The following is a 25,291-nucleotide window of genomic DNA, read 5'->3' on the forward strand; positions in this document are numbered from 1 at the left end:
TACTCCTGCCAAGCTGTAATAAGGTTACATTCTGGGCCATAAAGAAAATGTCAGCTAATTAAAAAAAAAGTGAAATGATGCAGAGTATGTTCTTTGAGCAAGTAGATCAGACTAGAAACCAATTCTAGAAAGATAACAAGAAAATCCGGGGGGCGGAGCAAGACAGTGGAGGTGTAGGAGACCTGGATTTTGTCTGGTCTCAGGAATTCAGTTGGATAGGGATCAAACCATTCTGAACACCTACAAACTCAAGAGGAGATCGAAGAAAAGAATAGTAACAACTCTCTGAACAGAAAAGTGACCACTTTCCGGAAGGTAGGACATGCAGTGAAGTGAATCCCAGCTGATATTTGGGAGGATAGATGGCGGGGAGGGAGCCTCTGTCGGCCACTTCTGGCAAGTGGTAGAGCAGTGGAGCAAAAATCGGAACTTGTAGAAGTCTGCTCTGCTGAGGGACGTCGCTCGGGTGGCCAAGCAGGGGGTGGAACCCTCATGGGACAGTGTGGTCTCAGGACCCTGGGGGTCACAGGAAGACCAGGGGTGCCTGGGTGCACAGAGCTCCCAGGTATCAGAGAAGGGAAGCCGGCTGCAGAGACACAGCCAAGGAGTGAGCTCTCAGCTTGGGGTTGCCATAAACTGTGATCCATGGCACAGTCGGGCCACTGCTCCTACAGCAGGGACCCAATAAGCGGCAGATCCGGGGAGACTCCCCTTCCTCCCCTTGGAGGAGCAGCGTGGGAGCGCACCACAGGGATCTGCTGGGTTTGGAGACTCCATACCGGGTCGGGTGTCAGAGATAAAAATGCTCAGTCACAGGCTGGGTGAGCACAGAGTGAGGCTGGGGACCGTGGAGATGGGAGTGATTTACTGCTTTTCTCTGGGGGCTCACTGAGGAGTGGGACCCCAAGTTCTCGGCTCCTCTGGGACAGAGATTGGGAGGCCACCATTTTCACTCTCGGCCTCCAAAGCTGTACCGAAAGCTTGCAGGGAACAAAAGCTCCCGAGAGCAAACCTAAACAGATTACTTAGCCTGGACCGGCAAGGGCGGGCAATTCTGCCTCCGGCAAAGACATTTGGGGACCACAGCAACAGGCCCCTCCCCCAGAAGAACAGCGAGAAGAGCTAGCCAAGACCAAGTTTACCGATCAATGAGAACGGCAGAATTCCAGCACTAGGGGAACAATGCACAGAGAATCCATGGCTTTTTTACCATGATCCTTTAGTCTTTCAAAGATAATTTTTTTTAAACTTTTTTTTTTTTTTAGAATTTTTCTTTTTCCCTTTTTCAACTAACATCTTATCAATCCCTTTTTTAAAATCTTTTTTATTTTTCATTTTTAGAGTCATATTCTATCCCTTCATAGCAATTACCCTTATTTTTGGCATATATATATATATATATATATATATATATATATATATATATATAGTTCTTTATTTAAAATTTTGAGATAGTTTCTTCTTTTAAAAGATTTTTTTTTCTTAAGATTTTATTTATTTATTTGAGACAGAGAGAATGAGAGAGACAGAGAGCACATGAGAGGGGAAGGGTCAGAGGGAGAAGCAGGCTCCCTGCCGAGCAGGGAGCCCGATGCGGGACTCGATCCCGGGACTCCAGGATCATGACCTGAGCCAAAGGCAGTCGCTTAACCAACTGAGCCACCCAGGTGTCCGAGATAGTTTCTTCTAACAGATCAAAATATACCCTAAATCTCTAGTGTATGGTTTTGTTCTACTCTCCTGCCTGATCACATTCTCTCCTTTTTTTTTTCTTTTCATTAAATCCTCTTCTTTCTTTTTTCAAACAACTTCATACAATTGCTTTTATAAAATTTTTTATACTTTTCATCTTTACAGTCATATTCCATCCCTTCATCATATCAACTCTTATTTTTGTACATATATAAGTTTCTCTTTCTTTAAAATTTTGGGAGGCACTCTCTTCTAACAGACCAAAATACACCCCAAATCTAGTGTGTGGCACTGATCTATGCACCCGCCTGATCATATTTGATCATATTCTGTTTTTTGTTTTGTTTTGTTCTGTTTTTGTTTGTTTTTATCTTTTTCTTTCTTTCTTTTTTTTTTCTTTTTTCTTTCTTCCTCTTTCTTTTCCCCTGGCTTCAGGTCTTTTCTGATTTGTTTAGAGTATATTTTCTGGGGACGTTGTTACCCTGTTAGCATTTTGTTCTCTCATTCATTTATTCTCCTCTGGACCAAATGACAAGATGGAAAAAATCACCTGAAAAAAAAGAACAAGAGGTAGTACCAACTGCCAGGGAACTACTCAATACGGACATTAGTACAATGTCAGATCAAGAGTTCAGAAACATCACTTTAAAGATACTAGCTGGGCTTGAAAAAAGCATGGAAGTTATGAGAGAAATGCTTTCTGGAGAAATAAAAGAACTAAAATCTAACCAAGTCGAAATCAAAAAGGCTGTTAATGAGGTGCAATCAAAAATGGGGGTGCTAACTGCTAGGATAAATGAGGCAGAAGGGAGAATCAGTGATATAGAAGACCAAATAATGGAAAATAAAGAAGCTGAGAAAAAGAGAGATAAACAACTACTGGATCACGAGGGCAGAATTCGGGAGCTAAGCAATACCATAAGACAAAACAACATTAGAATAATTGGGATCACAGAAAAGAAGAAAGAGAGAGAAGGGCAGAAGGTATAATGGAGCAAATTATAGCAGAGAACTTCCCTAATTTGGGGAAGGAAACAGGCATCAAAATCCAGGAAGCACAGAGATCCCTTCTCAAAATCAATAAAAAATAGGTCAACACCTCGACATCTAATAGTAAAATTTACATGTCTCAGAGGCAAAGAGAAAATCCTGAAAGCAGCTCGGGAGAAGAGATATGTAACCTACAATGGTAGAAACATTAGATTGGCAACAGAACTATCCACAGAGACCTGGCAGGCCAGAAAGGACTGGCATGATATCTTCAGAGCACTAAATGAGAAAAATATGCAGCCAAGAATACAATATCCAGCTAGGCTGTCATTGAAAATAGAAGGAGAGATAAAAAGCTCCCAGGACAAAAAAATAAAAAATAAAGGAATTTGCAAACACAAAACCAGCCCTACAAGAAATCTTGAAAAGGGTCCTCTAAGCAAAGAGAGAGCCTAAAAGTAACAGAGACCAGAAAGGAACACAGACAATATACAGTAACAGTCACCTTACAGGCAATACAATGGCACTAAATTCCTATCTTTCAATAGTTACTTTGAATGTAAATGGGCTAAATGCCCCAATCAAAAGACACAGGCTATCAGACTGGATTAAAAAACAAGACCCAGCGATATGCTGTCTGCAAGAGACTCATTTTAGACCCAAAGACACTCCCAGATTGAAAGGGAGGGGATGGAAAACCATTTACCATGCTAATGGACACCAAAAGAAAGCGGGGATGGCAATCCTTATATCAGACAAATTAGATTTTAAACCAAAGACTGTAATAAGAAATGAGGAAGAACACTATATCCTACTTAAAGGGTCTATCCAACAGGAAGATCTAACAATTGTAAATATCTATGCCCCTAAAATGGGAGCAGCCAATTATATAAGGCAATTAATAACAAAAGCAAAGAAACACATTGACAACAATACAATAATAGTGGGGGACTTTAACACCCCCCTCACTGAAATGGACAGATCATCTAAGTAAAAGATCAACAAGGAAATAAAGACTTTAAATGACACACTGGACCAAATGGACTTCACAGACATATTCAGAACATTGCATCCCAAAGCAATGGAATACACATTCTTCTCTAGTGCCCATGGAACATTCTCCAGAAGAGATCACATCCTAGGTCACAAATTAGGTCTCAACTGGTAACAAAAGATTGGGATTATTCCCTGCCTGTTTTCAGAACACAATGCTTTGAAACTAGAACTCATTCACAAGAGGAAAGTCAGAAAGAACTCAAATACATGGAGGCTAAAGCACATCTTACTAAAGAATCAATGGGTAAACCAAGAAATTAAAAAAGAATTTTAAAAAAATCGTGGAAACCAATGAAAATGAAAACACAACTGTTCCAAATCTTTGGGATACAGCAAAGGCACTCCAAAGAGGAAAGTATATAGCAATACAAGCCTTTCTCAAGAAACAAGAAAGGTCTCAAATACACAAGCTAACCCTACACCTGAAGGAGCTGGAGAAAGAACAGCAAATAAAGCCTAAACCCAGCAGGAGAAGAGAAATAATAAAGATCAGAGCAGAAATCAATGCAATAGAAACCAAAAGAATGGTAGAACAGATCAACGAAACTAGGAGCTGGTTCTTTGAAAGAATTAACAAGATTGATAAACCCCTGACCAGATTTATCAAAAAGAAAAGAGAAATGACCCAAATAAATAAAATCATGAATGAAAGAGGAGAGATCACAACCAACACCAAAGAAACACAAACAATTATAAGAACATATTATGAGCAACTCTATGCCAGCAAATTAGATAATCTGGAAAAAATGGATGCATTCCTAGAGATGTATCAACTACCAAAACTGAACCAGGAAGAAATAGAAAACCTGAACAGACCTATAACCACTAAGGAAATTGAAGCAGTCATCAAAAATCTCCCAAAAAGCAAAAGCCCAGGACCAGATAGCTTCCCAGGGGAATTCTACCAAACATTTCAAGAATAAGTAATGCCTATCCTTCTGAAACTCTTCCAAAAAATAGAAATGGAAGGAAAACTTCCAAACTCATTTTATGAGGCCAGCATTATCTTGATTCCAAAACCAGAAAAAGACCCCATCAAAAAGGAGAATTATAGACCAATATCCTTGATGAACATGGATGCAAAAATTCTCACCAAAATACTAGCCAATAGGATCCAAAGGTACATTAAAAGAATTATTCGCCACGACCAAGTGGGATTTATCCCTGGGCTGCAAGGTTGGTTCAACATCCACAAATCAATCAACGTGATACAATGCATAAACAAAAGAGAGAACAAGAATCATATGATCCTCTCCATAGATGCAGAAAAAGTATTTGACAAAGTACAGCATCCTTTCCTGATCAAAACTCTTCAGAGTATAGGCATAGAGGGTACACACCTCAATATCATAAAAGCCATCTATGAAAATCCTACAGAGAATATCATTCTCAATGGGGAAAACCTGAGAGCTTTCCGCCTAAGGTCAGGAACACGGCAGGGATGTCCACTATCACCACTGCTATTCCATATAGTATTAGAAGTCCTAGCCACAGCAATCAGACAACAAAAAGAAATCAAAGGCATCCAAATAGGCAAAAAAGAAGTCAAACTCTCACTCTGCAGATGATATGATACTTTATGTGGAAAACCCAAAGGACTCCACCCCAAAACTGCTAGAACTCATACAGGAATTCAGTAAAGTGGTAGGATATAAAATCAATTGCACAGAAATCAGTGGCATTCCTAAACACCAACAACAAGATAGAAGAAAGAGAAATTAAGGAGTTGATCCCATTTACAATTGCACCCAAAACCATAAGATACCTAGGAATAAATCTAACCAAAGACGCAAATTATCTTTATTCTGAAAACTATAAAATACTCATGAAAGAAATTGAGGAAGACACAAAGAAATGGAAAAACGTTTCATGCTCATGGATTGGAAGAACAAATATTGTGAAAATGTCAATGCCAACTAGAGCAATCTACACGTTTAATGCAATCCCCATCAAAATAGCATCAAGTTTTTTCAAAGAAATGGAACAAATAATCCTAAAATTTGTATGGAACCAGAAAAGACCTCAAATAGCCAGAGGAATGTTGAAAAAGAAAAGCAAAGCTGGCAGCATTACAATTCTGGACTTCCACCTCTATTACAAAGCTGTCATCATCAAGACAGTATGGTACCGGCACAAAAACAGACACATAGATCAATGGAACAGAACAGAGAGCCCAGAAATGGACCCTCAACTCTATGGTCAACTAATCTTTGACAAAGCAGGAAAGAATGTCCAGTGATAAAAAGACCATCTCTTCAACAAATGGTGTTGGGAAAATTGGACAGGCATATGCAGAAGAATGAAACTGGACCATTTCCTTACACCGCACACAAAAATAGACTCAAAATGGTTGGAAGACCTAAATGTGAGATAGGAGTCCATCAAAATCCTTGAGGAGCACACAGGCAGCAACCTGTTCAACCTCAGCCGCAGCAACTTCTTCCTAGAAACATCACCAAAGGCAAGGGAAGGAAGGGCAAAAATGAACTATTGGGACTTCATCAAGATAACGTGCTTTTGCACAGCAAAAGAAACACTCAACAAAACCAAAAGACAACCAACAGAATGGGAGAAGATATTTGCAAATGACATATCAGATAAAGGGCTAGTATCCAAAATCTATAAAGAACTTATCAAACTCCACACCCAAAGAACAAGTGATCCAATCAAGAAATGGGCAGAAGACATGAACAGACATTTTTCCAAAGGAGACATCCAGATGGCCAACAGACACATGAAAAAGTGCTCCACATCGCTCGGCATCAGGGAAATCCAAATCAAAACCTCAATGAGATACCACCTCACAGCAGTCAGAATTCCTAAAATTAACAAGTCAGGAAATGACAGATGTTGGCAGGGATACGGAGAAAGGGGAACCCTCCTGCACTGTTGGTGGGAATGCAAGCAGGTGCCACCACTCTGGAAAACAGTATGGAGGTTCCTTAAAAAGTTGAAAATAGAGTTGCCATACGATCCAGCAATTGCACTACTGGATATTTACCCCAAAGATACAAATGTAGGGAATCGAAGCATATGTGCACCTTGATGTTTATAGCAGCAATGTCCACAATAGCCAACCTATGGAAAGAACCAAGATATCCATTGACAGATAAATGGATAAAGAAGAGGTGGTATATATATACAATGCAATATTATGCAGTCATCAAAAGGAATGAGATCTTGCCAATTGCAATGACGTGGATGGAACTGGAGGGTGTGATGCTGAGTGAAATAAGTCAATCAGAGAAAGACATGTATCATATGACCTCACTGATATGAGGAATTCTATCTCAGGAAACAAACTGAGGGTTGCTGGAGTGGGGGTGGGTGGGAGGGATGGGGTGGCTGGGTGATAGACATTGGGGAGGGTATGTGCTATGGTGAGTGCTGTGAATTGTGCAAGACTGTTGAATCACAGATCTGTAACTCTGAAACAAATAAGGCAATATATGTTAAGGAAAAAAAGAAGATAGCAGGAGGGAAAGATTGAAGTTGGGGAAATCAGAGGGGGAGATGAACCATGAGAGTGATGGACTCTGAAAAACAAACTGAGGGTTCTAGAGGGGAGTGGGGTGGGAGGACGGGTTATCCTGGTGATGGGTTTAAAGAGGGCACATTCTGCATGGAGCACTGGTTGTTATGCACAAACAATCAATCATGGAACACTATATCAAAAACTAATGATGTAATGTATGGTGATTAACATAACAATAAAAAAGAAAGTCAATGAAATACTTAAGACCTGGCTGAAGATTCACTTGTAAAAAAAATAAAATAAAATAACAAGAAAATCCTAAAATACTTAGAAACTAAACATTACACTTCTAAAAAATTCCATTGATCAAAGAAGAAACCTTCAAGGAAATTAAAAACACATTGATTTGCATTAAAATAGAAATGCAATTTTTCAAAATTTTTGAATGCAATAAATGCTTGATAAGAAGGAATTTTAGAATAAATGTTTGTATTAGAAATAAGAAGCGTCAAATCAATGACCTTAAAATACCCACCTTGTGAAATTAGACAAAGAAGAGCAACGTAAAACCAAAGCAACCAAAAGAAGCAAAGTAATAAATTTAAGAGCAGAGTTCATGCAATTGATTATAGAACTCTAAGAGAAAATCAATGAGAAAATAATTTTGGTTCTTTGAAATGTTTCTAGCAAGATTAAAAGAAAAATAGAGAAGAGGCATGAATTACTCACAGGAATGAAACAGGGATATCATTATAAAAACTGCAGACTTCAAAGTGAAATACTGAAATAAGGTGAAATAAGGAAGTGAAATTCAAAGTGATAAGGAAATAAGGAATATGGAAATAGTATATGAAAATTTACACATATAAATTTGACAATTTAGATAGAATTGACCAAGTCCTTGAAAAATAAAAATTGTCACAACTCCTTTGAGAATAATAGACCATTTTAATAGCTACCTACTATTCAAGTAAATTGAAATAATAATTTAAAAAATTCCCCAAAAGGAAATCTCCCAACACAGATGTTTCCACTAGAGAACTCTACCAAATCTTTAAAGAAGAATCAACAATTCTACATGGTATCTTCCAGAAAATAGAAGAGAAGGAAACATTCCAAACTCATTTTATAAGACAGTTTTATCCTGATAGAAAAACCAGGCAAAGGGAGTTTCAAAAACAGACAAAAACATCAAAAACCCTTATAAAGCAGTATCTCTCATGAACATAAAAGCAAAAATAATTAAAATTTTATAAACATAGTTCATCAATATATGTAAAGAATTACACATCATTATCGGGAAGATTTATTCTAGGAATGTAAGACTGGTTCAACATTTCAAAATCAATTACTACATCCCACCATATTAATAAGCTAAAAAATTTACATGGTCATAGTAATTGATACCCATTCACAATGAAAACTTTCAGAAAAACAGAAATAGAGGAGAACTCAACCTGAGAAAAAATGTCTATTAAAGCCCTAAGCTCACAACATACTTAATGGTGAAAGACTTAATGCTGTCCCCTAAAATAAGGAAAGCAGAGAATGTCCAGTCACCACTGACTGTAATATAGTATTTAAATTTGTAGCCAACACAATAGGTAAGAGAATGAAAATAATGTGATACAGATCAGAAAAAAGAAATGTATCTCCCCTTAATTTGCATGTCTTGATGAGCTATATAGATAAATCCAAGGAATCTTAAAAACAAAACAAAAAACACGTAGAACTAATATGTGTATTTATACTGGTTTCAAGATACAATGTAAATATAAAAACAATTATATTTCCATTTGCAACATTTGAAAAACAAAATTTTAAAAAACAATACCAATTACATTCTCTTAAAAAATGATTTTCCTAAATGTAAATCTAACAAAACATACATGGGGTTTGTTTGATGAAAAGTACACAATGCAGAATAATTAAATCAAAAAGATCTAAAAATAGAAAAGTATCCAGTTTTCATTGTTTTAAGAAATCAACATGGTATAAGATGCCAATTCTCTTCATATTGATATATGTTTTATGTTATCCTTATCAAAATACCAGTGAGATTATTCATAGATACAGATAAGGTAATTATAAAATGTCTATGGAAAGACAAAGGGACTAGAATAGCTAATGCAATTCTGAAAAATAAGAATAAAATAGAAGGAATCATTTTTCTTCCTTTCAAGTATTATTATATAGCTAATGTATTCAGAATTATATGATATTGACAAAGAGGTAGATAAAACAAGAAATAATACCACACAAGTATGACCAACTGATTTTTGACAAAGCTGTAAAAGCAATCCAATAGAGGAAAAATAGTCTTTACAACAAATGTTGCTGAAATAATTGGGCATCTATAGACAAAACAGTGAAGGTCAGTTAAACTTCACAGCTTACAGGAAAAAAAAATGAACTCAGATGTGTTATATATTTAAAGGCAAACCTATAGAACTTTTTAAAAAGATTTATTTATTTATTTTTAGAGCGAGAGAGGGAAAGAGAGTGCATGAGCATGGAGGAGGGGCAGTTGGAGAGGGAGAGAGAAACGTTAGCAGACTACCTGCTCAGCTTGGAGCCCCATGTGGGGCTAAATCTCACGACTCTGAGATCATCACCTGTGCCAAAACCAAGAGTCAGACAGTTAACTGACTGCCACCCAGGTGCCCCTAGCCTATAGATCTTTTTCAACATAGCATAGGAGAAACATCTTTGACACTTGGGGCTTGTTAAAGAATTCCTGACATGACAACAAAAGCATAATCTATAAAAAAAAAAAGATAAATGGGGTTTATGAAAATTTTAAAACTTTCTCTGCAAGATACCTGTTAAGAGGATGAAAGATAAACTTTGGAAGAATTAGAAGAAAATATTTGCATACAGCATATCTAACAAAGCCTCATATACAGAATATATAAAGAACTCATAAGGGGTGCCTGGGTGGCTCAGTGGGTTAAGCATCTGCCTTCAGCTCAGGCGATGATCTTAGGGTCCTGGGATTGATCCCCACTTTGGATCCCTGCTCAGTGGGGAGTGTACTTCTTCTTCTCCCTCTGCCCCTCCCCATTATTGCACATGCTCTCTCTCTCTCTTTCTCTCCCTTTCAAATAAATAAAATCTTAAAAAAAAGAACTTATAAAACTCAATAGTAAAATAAATAAAAAATACAATTAAAAAGTGGTCAAAAATAGACATTTCACTAAAGGCAACATATAGCTAGAAAATGGGCACATGAAAAGTTGTTCACCATTGCTTGCCATTAGGGAAATGAAAATTAAGACTATGACAAGAACCACTAAAATAAAAAGTAGTAACAATTCCAAATGCTCGTGAGGATGTAGAGAAACTGGTTTCCTTGTACATTGCTATCGGAAATGTAAAACATTAAAAGCCACTCTGAAAAATAATTTGACATTTTCTTTAAAACTGAACAAACATTTTCCATACCACTGAACAACTGTGCTCCTGGGCATTTATCCCAGAGAAATGAAATCTCATGTCCATACACACTGTTGTTCATAACAGCTTCATTTGCAATAACTAAACACTGGAAACAAGGAAATGTCCTTCAACAGGTAAATGATTAAACAAAATGTGATATATCCATATCATGGAATACTACTCTGCAACAAAAAAGAACAAACTATTGGTATACACAGCAATTTGGACAAATCTCAAGGGCATTATGTTGAGTGAAAAAATTCAAGCTCAAAATGTCACATACTGCATAACTTAATTTATATAATAGTCTCAAAATGACAAAATTATAGAAATGAAAAATCAGATTAGTTGTTGCTAGGATTTAGAAATGGGAGAAGTGAGAGATGGGTCAACATGATAAAGGAGTCCTGTATTTTGATAATGGAAATGGTTCCAAAAATGAACACGTTACCATTGACGTAAGACTATACACATATTGCACCAATGTCAAATTCCTATTTTTTGTATTATACTACAGCTACATAAGATATAACCATTGGGTGAAACAAGATGAAGAGTATAGAGAATATCTCTGTATTATCTTTATAACTTCTTATGAATTTATATTCCACAATAAAAGGGTTTTGGTAATGGTTATAGTACTATTTAAATGTGTAGTTATAGTTTTATAATAATAAGTAATAAATCTGACTGAAAAATCCAGTGCTTTATTACCTTCACTCTAAGAATAAAGATCTTTCCTGTCTAAACTGTGTAGCAGTCTCTGCTTTACACACTCCATCACTCATCACTGTAAAATCAGAAACATTCAGATAAACAGAAATGTTGATTATGCAGTACCTATGGCTGTGGTCTTGTGAAAATCAATAGAGTTTGAATTTTGATAAATCACTATATTAATGAGCATTTCAAATGCAATTTTCCATAAGCATGTTGCTTTTAAAGAAAAATGTCAATATTTTTTCCAGTTTGTGTTCTTTTTACTTTAGAAGACACAGAACCTATGTTTGAGTAATAGTCAATCAAGAAACAGTATTTTTTCCCATTTTGTAAATTATGTCTATAGCTTTTGAAGGTTTCTTGATACACAAAATTTTTAGTTTTAATAAAATATACATATGCACACACACATTATGGATACACACACACACAGGTGGTTTGGAATCCCATCTGTAAAACAATTGCCTAATCCAAAATAACAAAGATATAACCCCATGTTTTCTTATAAGTGTTTTTAGTCTCAGGTCTTGCATTTAGGTCTACAATCTATTTTGTGTTAATTTTTTGTATGGTTTGATGTAAAGTTTCAAAATTATTCTTTCACATGAGGATATCGTTGTTGTAGCTCCATTTATTGCAAAGATTATTTTTTCTTCATTGAGTTGCCTTGGCAGACTTTCCTCAATTGACTATGAGAGAGGGTTGTTTTTGGACTGCTGATTCTATCTTATTGCACTATGTCTATCCTTATGCCAGCAATGTCAATATACTGTGTTGATTATCATAGCTTTGTAGTAAGTTTTGAAATTAAGAAGTGTGTGTTGTTCAATTTCATTTTTTCTCAACTGTTTTGGATATTCTGGATACCTATGCATTTTCATAAAATTTTAAGATTAGCTTGTCAATTTCCATGATAAAAGCAGATGGCTTTTTTGAAAGGGTTTTTATTGAATCTGTTGTTTAGTTTAGGAAGAAATTGCTTTTTTCACAATATTGCCTTCCAATTAATGAATATAAGACATCTTTCCCTTTATGCAAGTATTTTAAATTTCTTATAACAATGTTACGTTATTTCCAGTATACAGGTTTGTACTTCTTTTGATGGTATTTTCTTATTTCATTCATTTAGGTGTTACTGTAAATAGAATTGTTTTTTAATTTCATTTGGGAATTGTTCATAGCTTGTATATATAAATATAATTGATTTTTGTATGTTGATTTTGTATACTACAACATTGCTGAAATCATTTATTAGTGAAAATAGTGTTCAGAGGGTTCCTTATTATTCTCAATATACAAGATCAGCATGTGTGAACTGAGATAGTTTTATTTCTTTTTATTGCCTAATTGTCCTGGCTAGACCATCTGGTACAATGTTGAGTAGGAGTGGTAAAAGCAGACTTCCTTGTCTTGTTCTGATCTTACCAGAAAAACATTTATTCTTACCATTAAGTATGATGCTCACTGTGGGTTGCACAGAGATGCTCTTTATTAGATTGAAGAATTTCCCTTTTCTTCTTACACTGAGTGTTTTTATTATGAAAGGGTGTTGGGCTTATGGAATTTCTGTATTTCTGTATTTACTGAGATAATACATAAATTCTATTAATATGGTGTGTCACATTGATTGATTTGGGGTTGGTAAACCAATCATGCATTCTTGTAAAAAATCCCACTTGGTCATGGTTTATAATTCTTTTAAAACATTGCTGGATTTCATTTGTATTAGTATTAATACTATTATATAATACAATATTTTGTATAATAATGATAGTATTTTTTTCATTAGTGAAGTCATTTTCTTTATCAGAAGTCCTCAAACTATTAATTCAATCTCTACTTTCACCAGATCTAATCAACTTACTATTTCTCCTAGAGTCACAATTGGTAGTCTGTGTTTTTCATCCTTTCATCCTAGTTGGGGCTGGCATAAAGTTGTTCCTTTATTTCCTTTTTATCTCTTTTTTATCTATTTCATCAGAAATGATGTCTTCTCTTTTATTCATGATTTTAGCAATCTGAGTCTTCTCTTTGTTTGATGAGACTTCCCAAAGGCTTTTCAAATTAGCTGATCTTTCAAAGAATCTACTTTTGATTTTGTTCATATTATCTATTTTTTATCTTGTATTTTATATTTTTCTGCTCTACTCCTTTGTTCTGCTTGCTTTGATTTTAATTTAGTATTCTTTATCTAGTTCCTTTACATGAAAATCTAGGATGCTGATTTGAGTCTTTCTTCATATAAACATTTATAGATATGAATTTTCTTAAATCACTGATCTATCTGCATTTCATAAATTTTAATAAATTGTTTCATTTATCTCAAAATATTTACTAATACCTCTTGTGATTTAACCTTAGACTCACTGACAGTTTAAGAGTTTTCCTTTTCCCCAGCACAGTCAATTCTCATTACTTGTGGATTCTGTATTTGCAAATTTACTTACTTGCTAATATTTATTTTTATTTCCAAAATCACTATTCATGCTCTTTTCATGGTCATTTGTGGATATATGCAAAACAGTGAAAAATTTTAGTAACACACCATGCACTTCCCCAGCAGAGGTCAAACAAGGTAACACTTGGACTCCTTGTTTCAGCTCTCATACTGTGAAATGTATATAAAAAAGTGTCTTTTTTTGAAGTCTATTTAGTGTCAAGATTTTCACATTTTTGTATCCATGACTTTGCTCTTTAAAATGACCCCAAAGCATAGTGCTGAAATGCTGTTTGGTGTTCAAGTGTAAGATCATTAGGGGTGCCTGTGTGGCTCAGTTGGTTAAGCGACCGCCTTTGGCTCAGGTCATGATCCCAGGGTCTTGGAATCCAGCCCCGCATTGGGCTCCCTGTTCAGAGAGGAGACTTCTTCTCCTTCTCCCTCTGCCCCTCAACCCCCCCTCGTGTTCTCTCTTGTTCACTCTGCTCTCTCTCCCAAATAAATAAATTTTAAAAAGCTTAAAAAGAAAAACGACATTGTAATATGCTTAGAGAGAAAATACACGTGTTGGATAAGCTTTGTCTGGGCATGAGTTATAGTGCTGGTGACGGTGAGTTCAATGTTAAAGACACAACAATAATATTAAATAAGTTGTCTTTTAAAAAAAACACACATAAAACAAAGTTATATATTAATTAGTTGATGAAAATGCTGTGACCAGAGTCTTGCAGGAACTCAACCCTGTATTTCCCCTAGAAGCAATGTCTCAGTATTTGCTAAATTACTGTTCATAATGACTTTATAAAACATAAGTATCACAAATAACAAGAATCAACTGCATTTATGAAGTTCCCCAATTCTCTTTTGTTGTTTATTCTAATTTAATCTCATACTTGATGGAAAATATATTTTATATGATCTCGATCCTTTTGATGTATTGAGACTTTTGTATGTCATAACATTGGGTCTATCCTGAAAAAGATTCTAGATTACTTGTGAAAACATGTATTCTGCTGTTTTTGGGTGAAATGTCCTATAGATGTCTGCTCAAGTTAGCTGTTTTCTTCTGTTTTTCAAGTCTTCTCTTTACTAATTTATCTTCTTCCAGTTGTTCCATCCATAATTGTAAATGAGATGTTGAAGTTTCCAACTATTATTGTTGAGTTGTCTGCATCTCCCTTCAATTCTGTGTGCTTTTGCTTCATGCATTTGAACTAATATTATTAGGTGCATGGATATCTCTAATTCCTATCTTTTTCTGAAAAATTCACTTTTTCATCACTATAAAATGTCCTTTTTTTCTCAATTAACAATTATTATTTGAAGTCTGTTTTGTCTGATATTAGTGTAGCCACTTTAGTTCTGTTTTATTATTGTTTCTATGGTATATGTATATATATGTGGTATATATATATATATGCATATATATATACACATTTTTTTACCTTCAATCTGTTTCTGAATCTAAATCATGTCTCTTATAAATAGCATTTAATTGAACAATGTTTTTATTCATTTTTTTCAATCTCTACCTTAGACTGAGGCATTTAAGCTTTTTACATCTAATGTGATCACTGTAAATGGAGGATTTTCGTCTGTCATTTTACTTATTTTTTTCCTATGTTTATTAGGTTTTTTTGTTCCTCTATTCTTTGCTTCCTGCTTTCTTTTGTGCTAAATAGAAATCCTTTAATGCATATTTTCATTCATTTTGCTTTTTTTATTATATAATGTTATTTTATCAAGGGTTACTGTGGGGATTAGTACTATTATCTTAATTTAAATCAGTCTAGTTCTTATTAATACTAACTCAATTTCTATTATTTAGAAGAAATTTTGCTCCAACACACAACCTCTGTTCACTCCCCCTTCTTTGTACTATTTTTGCCATACAAATTACATATTTATACATTTTAAGTACATCAATACAGTTTTATAATTATTGTTTCATACAATTGTCTTTTAAGTCTTTTTTCAATATTTTGAAGATATTATCTCATTGTCTACTATCTTCTATGGTATCGAATAACAAATCATCTGTTAATATTATTTTTTTACATGCTAGTATTATTGATGACCCCATGTATATGATAAGTCATTTTCTTTTGCTTCTTTCAAGATTTTCTCTTTGCCTTTGATCTTCATCAAATTGACTATGATAAGTCTAGATAGAGTTCTCTTTGATTTTATTCTACTTGGAGTGTGATTTTTTTGAATATAGTTGATGGTTGACACACAATGTGACATTAGTTTCAGGTGTACAACATAGTGATTCAACAAGTCTGTACATTATGCTAAGCTCACCACGAGTGTAGCTACCATCCATCACTATACAGTGTTATTACAATATCATTGACTATATTCCCTAAGCCAAACCTTTTATTCCCCTGACTTATTCTTTCCATAACTGGAAGCTTATATCTCTTACTCCCCTTTACATATTTTGCCCATTGAATTATTGAATATGTAGATTATTTTTTCTATCCATTTTGACTTTTCAACTATTATTTCTTCTAATACATTTTCTGTCCCTTTCTATTTTTCTTCTTGGACTCTCATCATACATATATATGTATGTTTGCTACCATGCCACAGGTTTCTGAGATGCTGGTCATTTTTCATTATTCTTTGTTATTTTTCTGTTGCTCTATTGGATGATCTCTACTGGCCTACATTCAAGATTATTGATTCTTTCTTCTGCCAACTCAACTCTTTTTGAGTACCATTAGTAAATGTTTCATTTCAGTTAATGAGTATTTCAACTATATATACTCTATTTTTTTATATAACCTCTTTATTGTTATTTTCTATTTGGTAAGACACCATTGTCATATTTTTCTTTGGTTCTTTAGACATTGTTTTCTTTAGTAATTTAAACATATTCATTATAGCTGATTTAAATACTTTGTCTACTGAATCCAAAATCTGAACCCCATTCAAGGCATAATCTGTTGGTTGGTATTTATCCTGTTTATGTACATACTTTTCTGCTTTTTACACATGTGATAGTTTTTTGATGGAAACTATATATTTTAGATATCTTGTAACAGTTTTGGTGTTAGATTCTTCCACTTTCCCAAGGTTTATTGTTGGTGTTTTCTTGGTGTTGGTTTTTGTATTGGTGTTTCTTTGTTTGGCACTTTCTTGCATTAATTCTATAGAATTTGTATCCCCTGTAGAGTGTTGATAGTAAGTTCTCTGTTAGTTTGTTGTAGGGTTTTTTGTTTTGTTTTGTTTTCGTTTTAAGTTTTTAAGTCTAACTGCCCATTGGTTACATCTGGGTCAGCTGCCTATTGGTCAGACAATTTCATTATATGTGTTGCCTATAAGTCTGTTACTCTTTACCAAGGAAATCTGCATATGAAGGCACATCTTCCAATTTCGGGACACTTACAAGACAAAGTTAACTAATCTCCTGTCTATGTGTGGTCTCTAGTTCAAAGTGACTGGTGCCTTTTCCTTTCCCAGGTCTTTCCTGGGCATGCACATATCCTCATAAATCTCCAAGAATACATCAGAGCTTTTCCTAAACTCACAATCATTGCCTAGTTTTCTATGACTTTCTTTTAAATTCCAGACCAGGATTTTGTTTGTTCCAGTTGAAATATCAGGCTTAGATAGTCAGAATGTTGCCAACAGTTTGCTATTGCTCTAGTTATGTCTTAGGGTAGATCCCCTCATTTCTTTTCTCCCCTCCGTTGCTGAGCTAAGCTCTGAGTCACACAGCCACCACACTAAGAATAGAGACTTCTCAGGAAGCTGCAAATTAAACCAAATTACTGACTCTACTCTGAATGACGTCAGACCTCTCAATTTTCTGCAATGCTACTGGTTTTTGGCTATAAAGCCACTGTCTGGGAAGGGAGGGGTGTTTAAATATCTTTGAATTAAAACTTTAAGATGAACCTCATTATGTTACTGAGTGAGGTCCAGCAGTTTCTCTTGCAGAGACAATTTTCTGTTCATTCTGTGATTTTGGTTATTTTCCATTTTTGTCAATTTGGCTAGTTTCTTGAATACTTGAAAACAGTTGCTTGATTTCAGTTGCTTTGCAGGCATTTCCAGTTTTTGAGGGAGGGCAAGTTCACTGAGGCCCTCCAGCCACTATTCCACAAGTCATGCCCCTGCCCCCCAGATGATTTAAATTTTTGTTTTATCATTGGATTTTGAAAGTTTGGGGTGTGATTTACTGATTGAGTGATTTTTTTTTTTTTTTACTAATCAGAACTCAGTTTTCCCTTTCACTCTGAAAGTGGAAGTACACATTCAATTTGTTTTTTTTGTTTTGTTTTGTTTTGTTTTTTTTTGGTAAATTTTCTATTTTTCTCTCCTTCCTTTACCCTTTTCTGTTCATCTTGAATGCTAGTTGTTCCACCAGTGGATTCACAAAACTGTTTTTCATCGTATATTTTCCATATTTTATGCTACTGCATTTTGAGAGAATTCCTCAGTTAAAGTTTCCAACGTTAGCTGTTTCTATTCGGCTTTAGAGTTTTTATTTCAAATGTGATCTGCATATTTTATAAAATCACTAATTATTCTATTTCATAAGAGCAGTTTTTAAAAATTAGCTGTGAATCTTTCTAAGCACTCTCAGGAGTGCTTAGAAGGTTACTGAGGACGTTATTATATATTCTTTAGGGAGCTTGTCTTGGATAATTGTTGAGGATGAGACATCATGGCTGTGGATAAGCTGGAAGTCTGTCTTATGGAGTAGGGGCTTCCATCATTTCTAGAGATCCTTGGGACACTTAGAGCTTGATCCATACTCACAGCTTCAGCATGAGATAAACCCCTTATTATCTCTACCTCAACAAAAGCTCATGAGAAAGGAGGGATAGACTAGCCCATAAACTCAAAGAGAGTTTCCAAATAATTATCCTGACAGTTGAACCAGTGTTCATTCTCATTCCTCATTCACTCATTCACACTGTATACGTGGAGAACCTCCTGAGTGAGAATCATTCAGTTGAATCTTTTTAATGGTCTTCTATCTTTTTTTGGGTTATGGGTTCTTCTGTGTATTGACCCATCCTTTTACCTTTATGTTGATGGCAAAAATTCCCTTTCTACTTTTTCTTTACCTATATTTTTCTTCCAACTTTAGGATATTTTTGAACATGTAACAGAAGTATGTTGGTATTCTCAAGTTTTCTGAGAAGAAAACATGTGCTTTTATCCTCACAAAAACCATGGAATATAATACTCTCCATCTTACACTGGAGGATGCTTAGCCTGAGAATAAATAACTCATCCTACATAATGGGCATCATATTTAAATATGGAAGCTAGAGCTCTTTAACTATTTTTTTTAGATTTTATTTATTTATTTGAGAGAGAAAGAGAGCACAGAGGGAGAGAGAGAGGGAGAAGCGGGCTCCACAGTGCAGGGCTGGACCCAGGGCCCTGGGATCATGACCTAAGCCAAAGGCAGACACTTAACTGACTGAGCCACACAGGCGCCCCCAGAGCTCTTTAACTATTAAGCTCATATTCTTACTATTATAGGGTAATGACTTGTATAAAAATGAGATAAACAATAAAAGGCACATAAAGATAAATTGGATTATAAGATTTAAAAAATTTCAATAACTGATATTTGTTTAGTTTTGCTTTACTTACTTAAGGCTAGGACAAGTGAAGAAATAACTCATTTTCTTCACATCTTTATTTACCAATGTGTCCTTTATGTTTAACCTAAAAATAAACTTTTTATACAACATTAATGATTATAAGAAAATATTCACAAATTGTCCTCCAAAAATCACAAAAGTTTTACAATGTACTTATGAAAGTACATGGAGACTTCTTGACACATAGCTTTCAAAACATTTCTCAAAATACTGTGAGTAAAAATTGTTACTTTGATCTCTTTTATGTTAATCTAATCCATAAGAAAACTGATCTTTCTAGGTAAGCTAAATTTTTTGCAAGTAACATGGAATTTTATGTCTGATTATTTTTGAAACTCTGTTATTTCTTCTCTTTTATAAGAACATTTAAGCAAATGATATTAGGAAAATGATGATAAAATACTATTTTTGCTAAATATTTACTTATAAATTATCAGTCATATCAAATTGTTTCATGCTTTAGATCTCTGATAATTATGTCAAAAATTGTATATATACAACTTACTTTTGTAAAATGAAATGTTTTTTAAAATCTATGGACTAAAATGCTTTAACTTGCTGGGTATTTTCATTATTATACTAAGATTATTTTTCAGTAGAGTTTTATTTATTTATTTATTTATTTTTGTTATTTAGATTATGCAATTAAAAGTGTACAATTGTCAACTCTCAAAAACAACTATAAATTGAGGAACTGTTCAATAAAACAACAGGTGAGGAATTTGAAATTAGAGGAACAAAGACAACATTCCACAAATACATTTTGAAAACTGCTTAATATAATGCTGATGTCTGTGATTTACTTCAAAATGTGTCAAGATAGGATGGATTGATGGACAGATAAAGGAATGGGTACATAGAAATGTGATAAAGAAGTATAGTGAAATGTGAATCGTAGAATTTAGGTAGTGTGTAGAGGGCCTTTACTGTAAATTATTTAAAGTATGCTGTATACGTGAAATTTTTCATAATAAAATGTTGACAAAAGTGCTTACCATCCTCAACTGTAAAATAATGATGTAGTGTAATTTAAGAAATTATTATTTCTTGCTCCCAGGCAAACATCAGGCTAGGTCTTAGGAATATGGTGTTGTAAGACATATTTTTTTGTGTTTAAAAGTTCTTGATTCAGTGGAGGAAACATGCTAGTGAACAATTTCCATGCAGGATGGTTACCAATGTTATGGTATACATAAATTTAGAAGAGTTCTATAATATACAGACATGTTTCTGTCCCTGTTTTGGAGACAGAGACTCAGGGCAAACTTTACACACTGAAATTTTAAAAATTAATAAAATTAATAAGACACAGAAAATATCCCAGGCATTTAATAAATGACACAAATGGGTTATGGTTATAAACTTGAATTTTTTAAATGTGGGAAGGACACCAAGCTTATATATGTTAATCATCTTCACTAACTTCTCTCTTAATAATAAAAGTTGTTGCTTTTGGATATTTTCTTAGTCATTATGCTAGATTCCTGAATAATAAAATCATTCATCAGTGATTTTTGTGGTGTCTTCTACATTCCAGGCACTGGGGATATTTATTTCTATACTCTCCTTGAAGAGTAGCAATTATTGCTCAAGGTAGTAATGGTAAAGAAGAGATTTTTAACTCAAGGCTATGTGATTCCAATTTTCCTTCCACTGTATCATGTTGCCTAGTCCCTTATTTTAAAAAAGTATTCTAACAGAGGAAATGTTGAATCCTCAAATGACATCAATTTCAATCATAAGCCATCCTTATGATACATAAGTCCAATAAGTCCAATAATGTGATACATGCTGGCATTCTTCTTGATGTTCTCCTGTGATGGTACTTTTTATTATTGCTTACAAGTTGCAATTATAAATACCAATTGTGCTAGTTTTAATTTTTACAGTTTTTATGTCAGCAGTGGTGATACACACCAGTATGGCCAAACAATGCTACAGAACTGATTAGTTAGTCTCATCTGTGTTAAATAGTCTCCATATTTAATTTGGTATTTTCAATGTTACCCTTAGAGGTATCATTATCCTTCATTCTACAGAAGGAGATGTTGACTTTAAAGAAGTTCTGTAACTCACCAATGGTCATATTCTGTTATTTTTATCTGCTCTTTCTCCTATCCAAAAATTACAGTCTATAAGTTTAAGAAAGACATTCAGTGAATTTTCTGAAACTAGTTCTTAATGAATGGATTTATGAAATATTGCTTAAAACACTATAACAAGAATGAGTAATATTTAGAAGCTGAGGGGTAACTAATAACCAGCAAAGCTAAGTAGGTATAATTAGCTTTATATACAACATATGCTACATAGAATTAAAGTCTAAATATTATAGTTAGTCATTGCATTGCGTTTCTTTTTTTGCTTCATGTTGTCAACTAAGGGTTTTTTAGAACATTAAAAAGAATTAGAAGAGCAGTGATGTATCAAATGCTATACTGCTATCACCAGCTAGTGGTTGAGTTTCCACATTAGCCAAAATATAGAACTGAAAATATTAACATCATTCACCATTATTAGAATATGGTGATGCATTTTTTGATGGTAATACTAAGAATCGATCTAAAGAGCAATGTGAGTGGCCGGCACAAAGGAAACGATCAACCAATCGTAGCCAGAGGGGAAAAGAGGAGCTGTAGCAAGAGATGGAAAAAAGGCAGCTCCATTGATACATCTATATTTAGGGAAGAGGCAATGATGGAAATGTAGAATTGAAAATTATGAAGCAAGTTAAATAAAGGGAGTGGGTGAAGTTATGATGGTATTTGTCTAAACTGACAGGAGACAAATATAAGGCAAGACCATGTGTAACACCAATGCTTTAGAGAAATGCAGCAGGAAAAGAGCCAGCAGAAAAGGACTATATCCACAGTTCCCTCTTTAAACAACCTACAGACTAGGCAGAGTAGTTAGGCAACTCCAAAGATAAACATAAGACAGAAATGGGGTATCCACAGAGAAATTCAAACAAAAAGTCATGGAGAAAAGTTAAGGGACAAGCATGAGCAGATATATAAGGTAAGAAAGAAGTCATCTTGTTAAAGAATGAGAGGATCTGATGTGGATACAAAGCAGTGTTACAGGAGATGTGTACTAGCATGTCAGAGAGGGTCATTCCTTGGAATGTTTTGTCTCTCAGACTGACCTCCCCACCTGAATTTCATAGGTATAGGAATGTAACAAAATTATGCTAATTTTAATCCATAGTTGAAAAATTGTATATGGGTTTGCATTTCCATATGATTAATTTTTCACCTTGGTGTTTGTTATTTATCCTTTCCTCCACACTGTAATAATATATTTATAATTTCCTCTACCCCAAACATTATTATTGTGAATTTCATTGTAGAGTAATTGAAATAATTTAAATTTTGAATATATAAAATATATGTATTAATAAAAATAAAGGTAGTGAATCTTTCTGATGAGTTTAAAACAACACAGTTAATGTATTTCAGAATACTGAAAATCTGCATGAGCAAAGCAAAAAATCATTCATTTATTCATTTTATTAATATATAATAACATGAGGAAAACATGAATTGATTTAAAGAATATTTTTCTTCAGGAATTTGTATTCCTATTCAAAGAGGGAATAGATAATGGTAAAATACAGTCAGAGTTTTTATTTTATTTTAAATTATTATTTAAATGTGAAACCACGACTCTTTTGGTTCCCAGAATGTTACCTTACTGTGACACAAATGCAGTTCATAAGAAATTAAAACTAAGAAATGCGATTAGCTCTGTCTAACTTATTTTGAGTTATGCCTTTCAGAAATTTTGCCACTTAAATCTCAAAATGATTTTGTTCTTTTGGCCATGAGGGCTATACCAAAGTAAACAGATAATGTGTGTTTTTGCTCTTTTGGTTCTGCAAAATATTCTCCCCTTTGCATCTTAATGGCATTAATGTAGTTGGTTTATATGATGATGGTTTATGTGATGAATTTGGATTTACCTTAGCTTCAATCTGCTTAGTATCTGGATTCTGAAACAAAAATTTGATTTTGCTCTTGCCATCATCTGAAGAACCCTTAAGCTGAGAAAACTTATACCTCCAAAGTATAGCCTAAAGGGGGAAAAAAAGAAACATATTCAATTAATATCTACATTCAAACCAAGAAATAGTCCTCTTTTAAGTGGTAAAAGCTAATCATATTAAATTAGTACTATATCCCAGGATTAAAAAGTAATTAAAATATGTTTATCAAAGGCTATAACTTAGTATTCAATATATCTTTTAGTTTCCAGAAATAACTTCAGTACCCATGAAATAATTATTTCAAAAAATATATGCAAAGAAATCAATTTGATTATCCTGCTTTATATTAATATGAAATAAAAATAAGCTCACTTAAAGCATATGTCTGTTACTGAATAAGCAAAAACACTTATTGTTTCTTTTTTCTATTAATAGAAGTGGTAAGGTGATTTTGAATTGATAATTCTATAGATATTCTGTAGTACTTTCTCTTAAAGCTCAAACTAATAATCTGTAGCTTTGTCAAGATAAAAGATCAGTCTTAGTAAATAATTATGACAAAAAAATTATATGGTATCCTCACGAGACTGAACCAGAGTAAGTATTTTACAGAACTAGCCCATCAATCTATAATATCTCAGTCAATAGGATTATTTGACTAAAAGCCATCTTCCAATATTGCAGGGGCAAGTTTAGATAGTATAAAATCTATGAAAGAACCAAACGTTAGTTACAACATGACCATACACTTACTGTTTGAATATATAGTGAGAAAAATTAAGAACCTGGTACAGAGAATTCTTATCACACAGCTTACTCTATTTTAATATCTCACGTAATATGGTACATTGTCACACTTAATGAACCAATATTGGCACATTAGTATTAACTAGAGTCCATTGTTTATGCATTTTTTCTTGTTTTAATCTAATGCCTTTTTCTGGTACAGGACTCTACCCAGGATACTACATTACATTTATTCATTGTGTCTTCAGCTCTACTTGTCTGTGACAGTTTCTCAGATCCTTGTCAGACTGTCTTTGACAATTTGAGGAGTACTGGTTAAGTATTTTGCAGAATGCCCCCTACTGGAATTTGTCTGATGTATTTCTCATAACTAGATGGGCTAAAGATTTTTAGAAATGACATAAGACCCTATCATTTTTGACAATAATCCCAGTGTATATTTCTGAGAGGTTTCCATTTAAGATATGTTATTATAGTAGATTGTGATGTATGTGTTTATCAAACTTCATCAGGTGGTCTTAACATGATTCAATAATTCATTTAAATAGAAAGCTATGTGAAAAAAAGCATGGTTTTACATATGAATTCCATTTTTATATTATTTACTAAAGTATTTAATAATATTTTGCATGTTTTCAACCTTTTAAAATTTATTACCATTTTTTTGTATTCTTATATATGGTCTATTCTGGAGAATGTTCCATGTGCACTTGAAAAAAATGCATATTCTGTTCTGGTTGGGTGGAGTATTCTATGTATGTCTGTTAGATATAGTTAGTTATAGTTTTGTTCAGGTTCTATATTTCTTTATTGGTCTTCTGTCTGATTATTCATTCCATTATTGAAAGTGGAGTATCTAAACTTCCAACTATTATTATAGAATTGTCTATTTCTCCTTGCATGTGGATCCAGAGTTTAGCAAAGCCACTGCTTTGCTGCCTCAGCATCCATTTAGTTTGGCCAAGTGGCCTATAGGACCTTAAACTGACATAAGCCCCCTTGTGCAAGTGGATGCCCTATATAGCAGTCACAGAGTCACAAACATGTAAGTTCCCGATAGGACTCCCCAACAGCCCTTCTGATCAATAGAATCCCTTGTCTCTCAGGGTCTGTATGCC

General features: G+C 34.0%; 1 protein-coding gene across 1 annotated transcript in view; it reads right to left on the reverse strand.

Annotated features, from left to right (window-relative positions):
* The window catches only part of SNTG1 (syntrophin gamma 1), a 957,526-nt gene that overhangs the window by 16,571 nt on the left and 915,664 nt on the right, over window positions 1-25,291 (reverse strand). Inside the window, exon 18 of the mRNA XM_045896572.3 lies at window positions 23,403-23,513. Coding sequence (XP_045752528.3) covers window positions 23,403-23,513 — 111 coding nt within the window. The remainder of the gene's footprint in view (window positions 1-23,402; window positions 23,514-25,291) is intronic.

Source organism: Mirounga angustirostris, unplaced genomic scaffold (genome assembly GCF_029215605.1).
Source record: "Mirounga angustirostris isolate CCGP_5_RB_7025 unplaced genomic scaffold, mMirAng1.0.hap1 SCAF_4, whole genome shotgun sequence".
Classification (NCBI taxonomy): Eukaryota; Metazoa; Chordata; class Mammalia; order Carnivora; family Phocidae; genus Mirounga; species Mirounga angustirostris.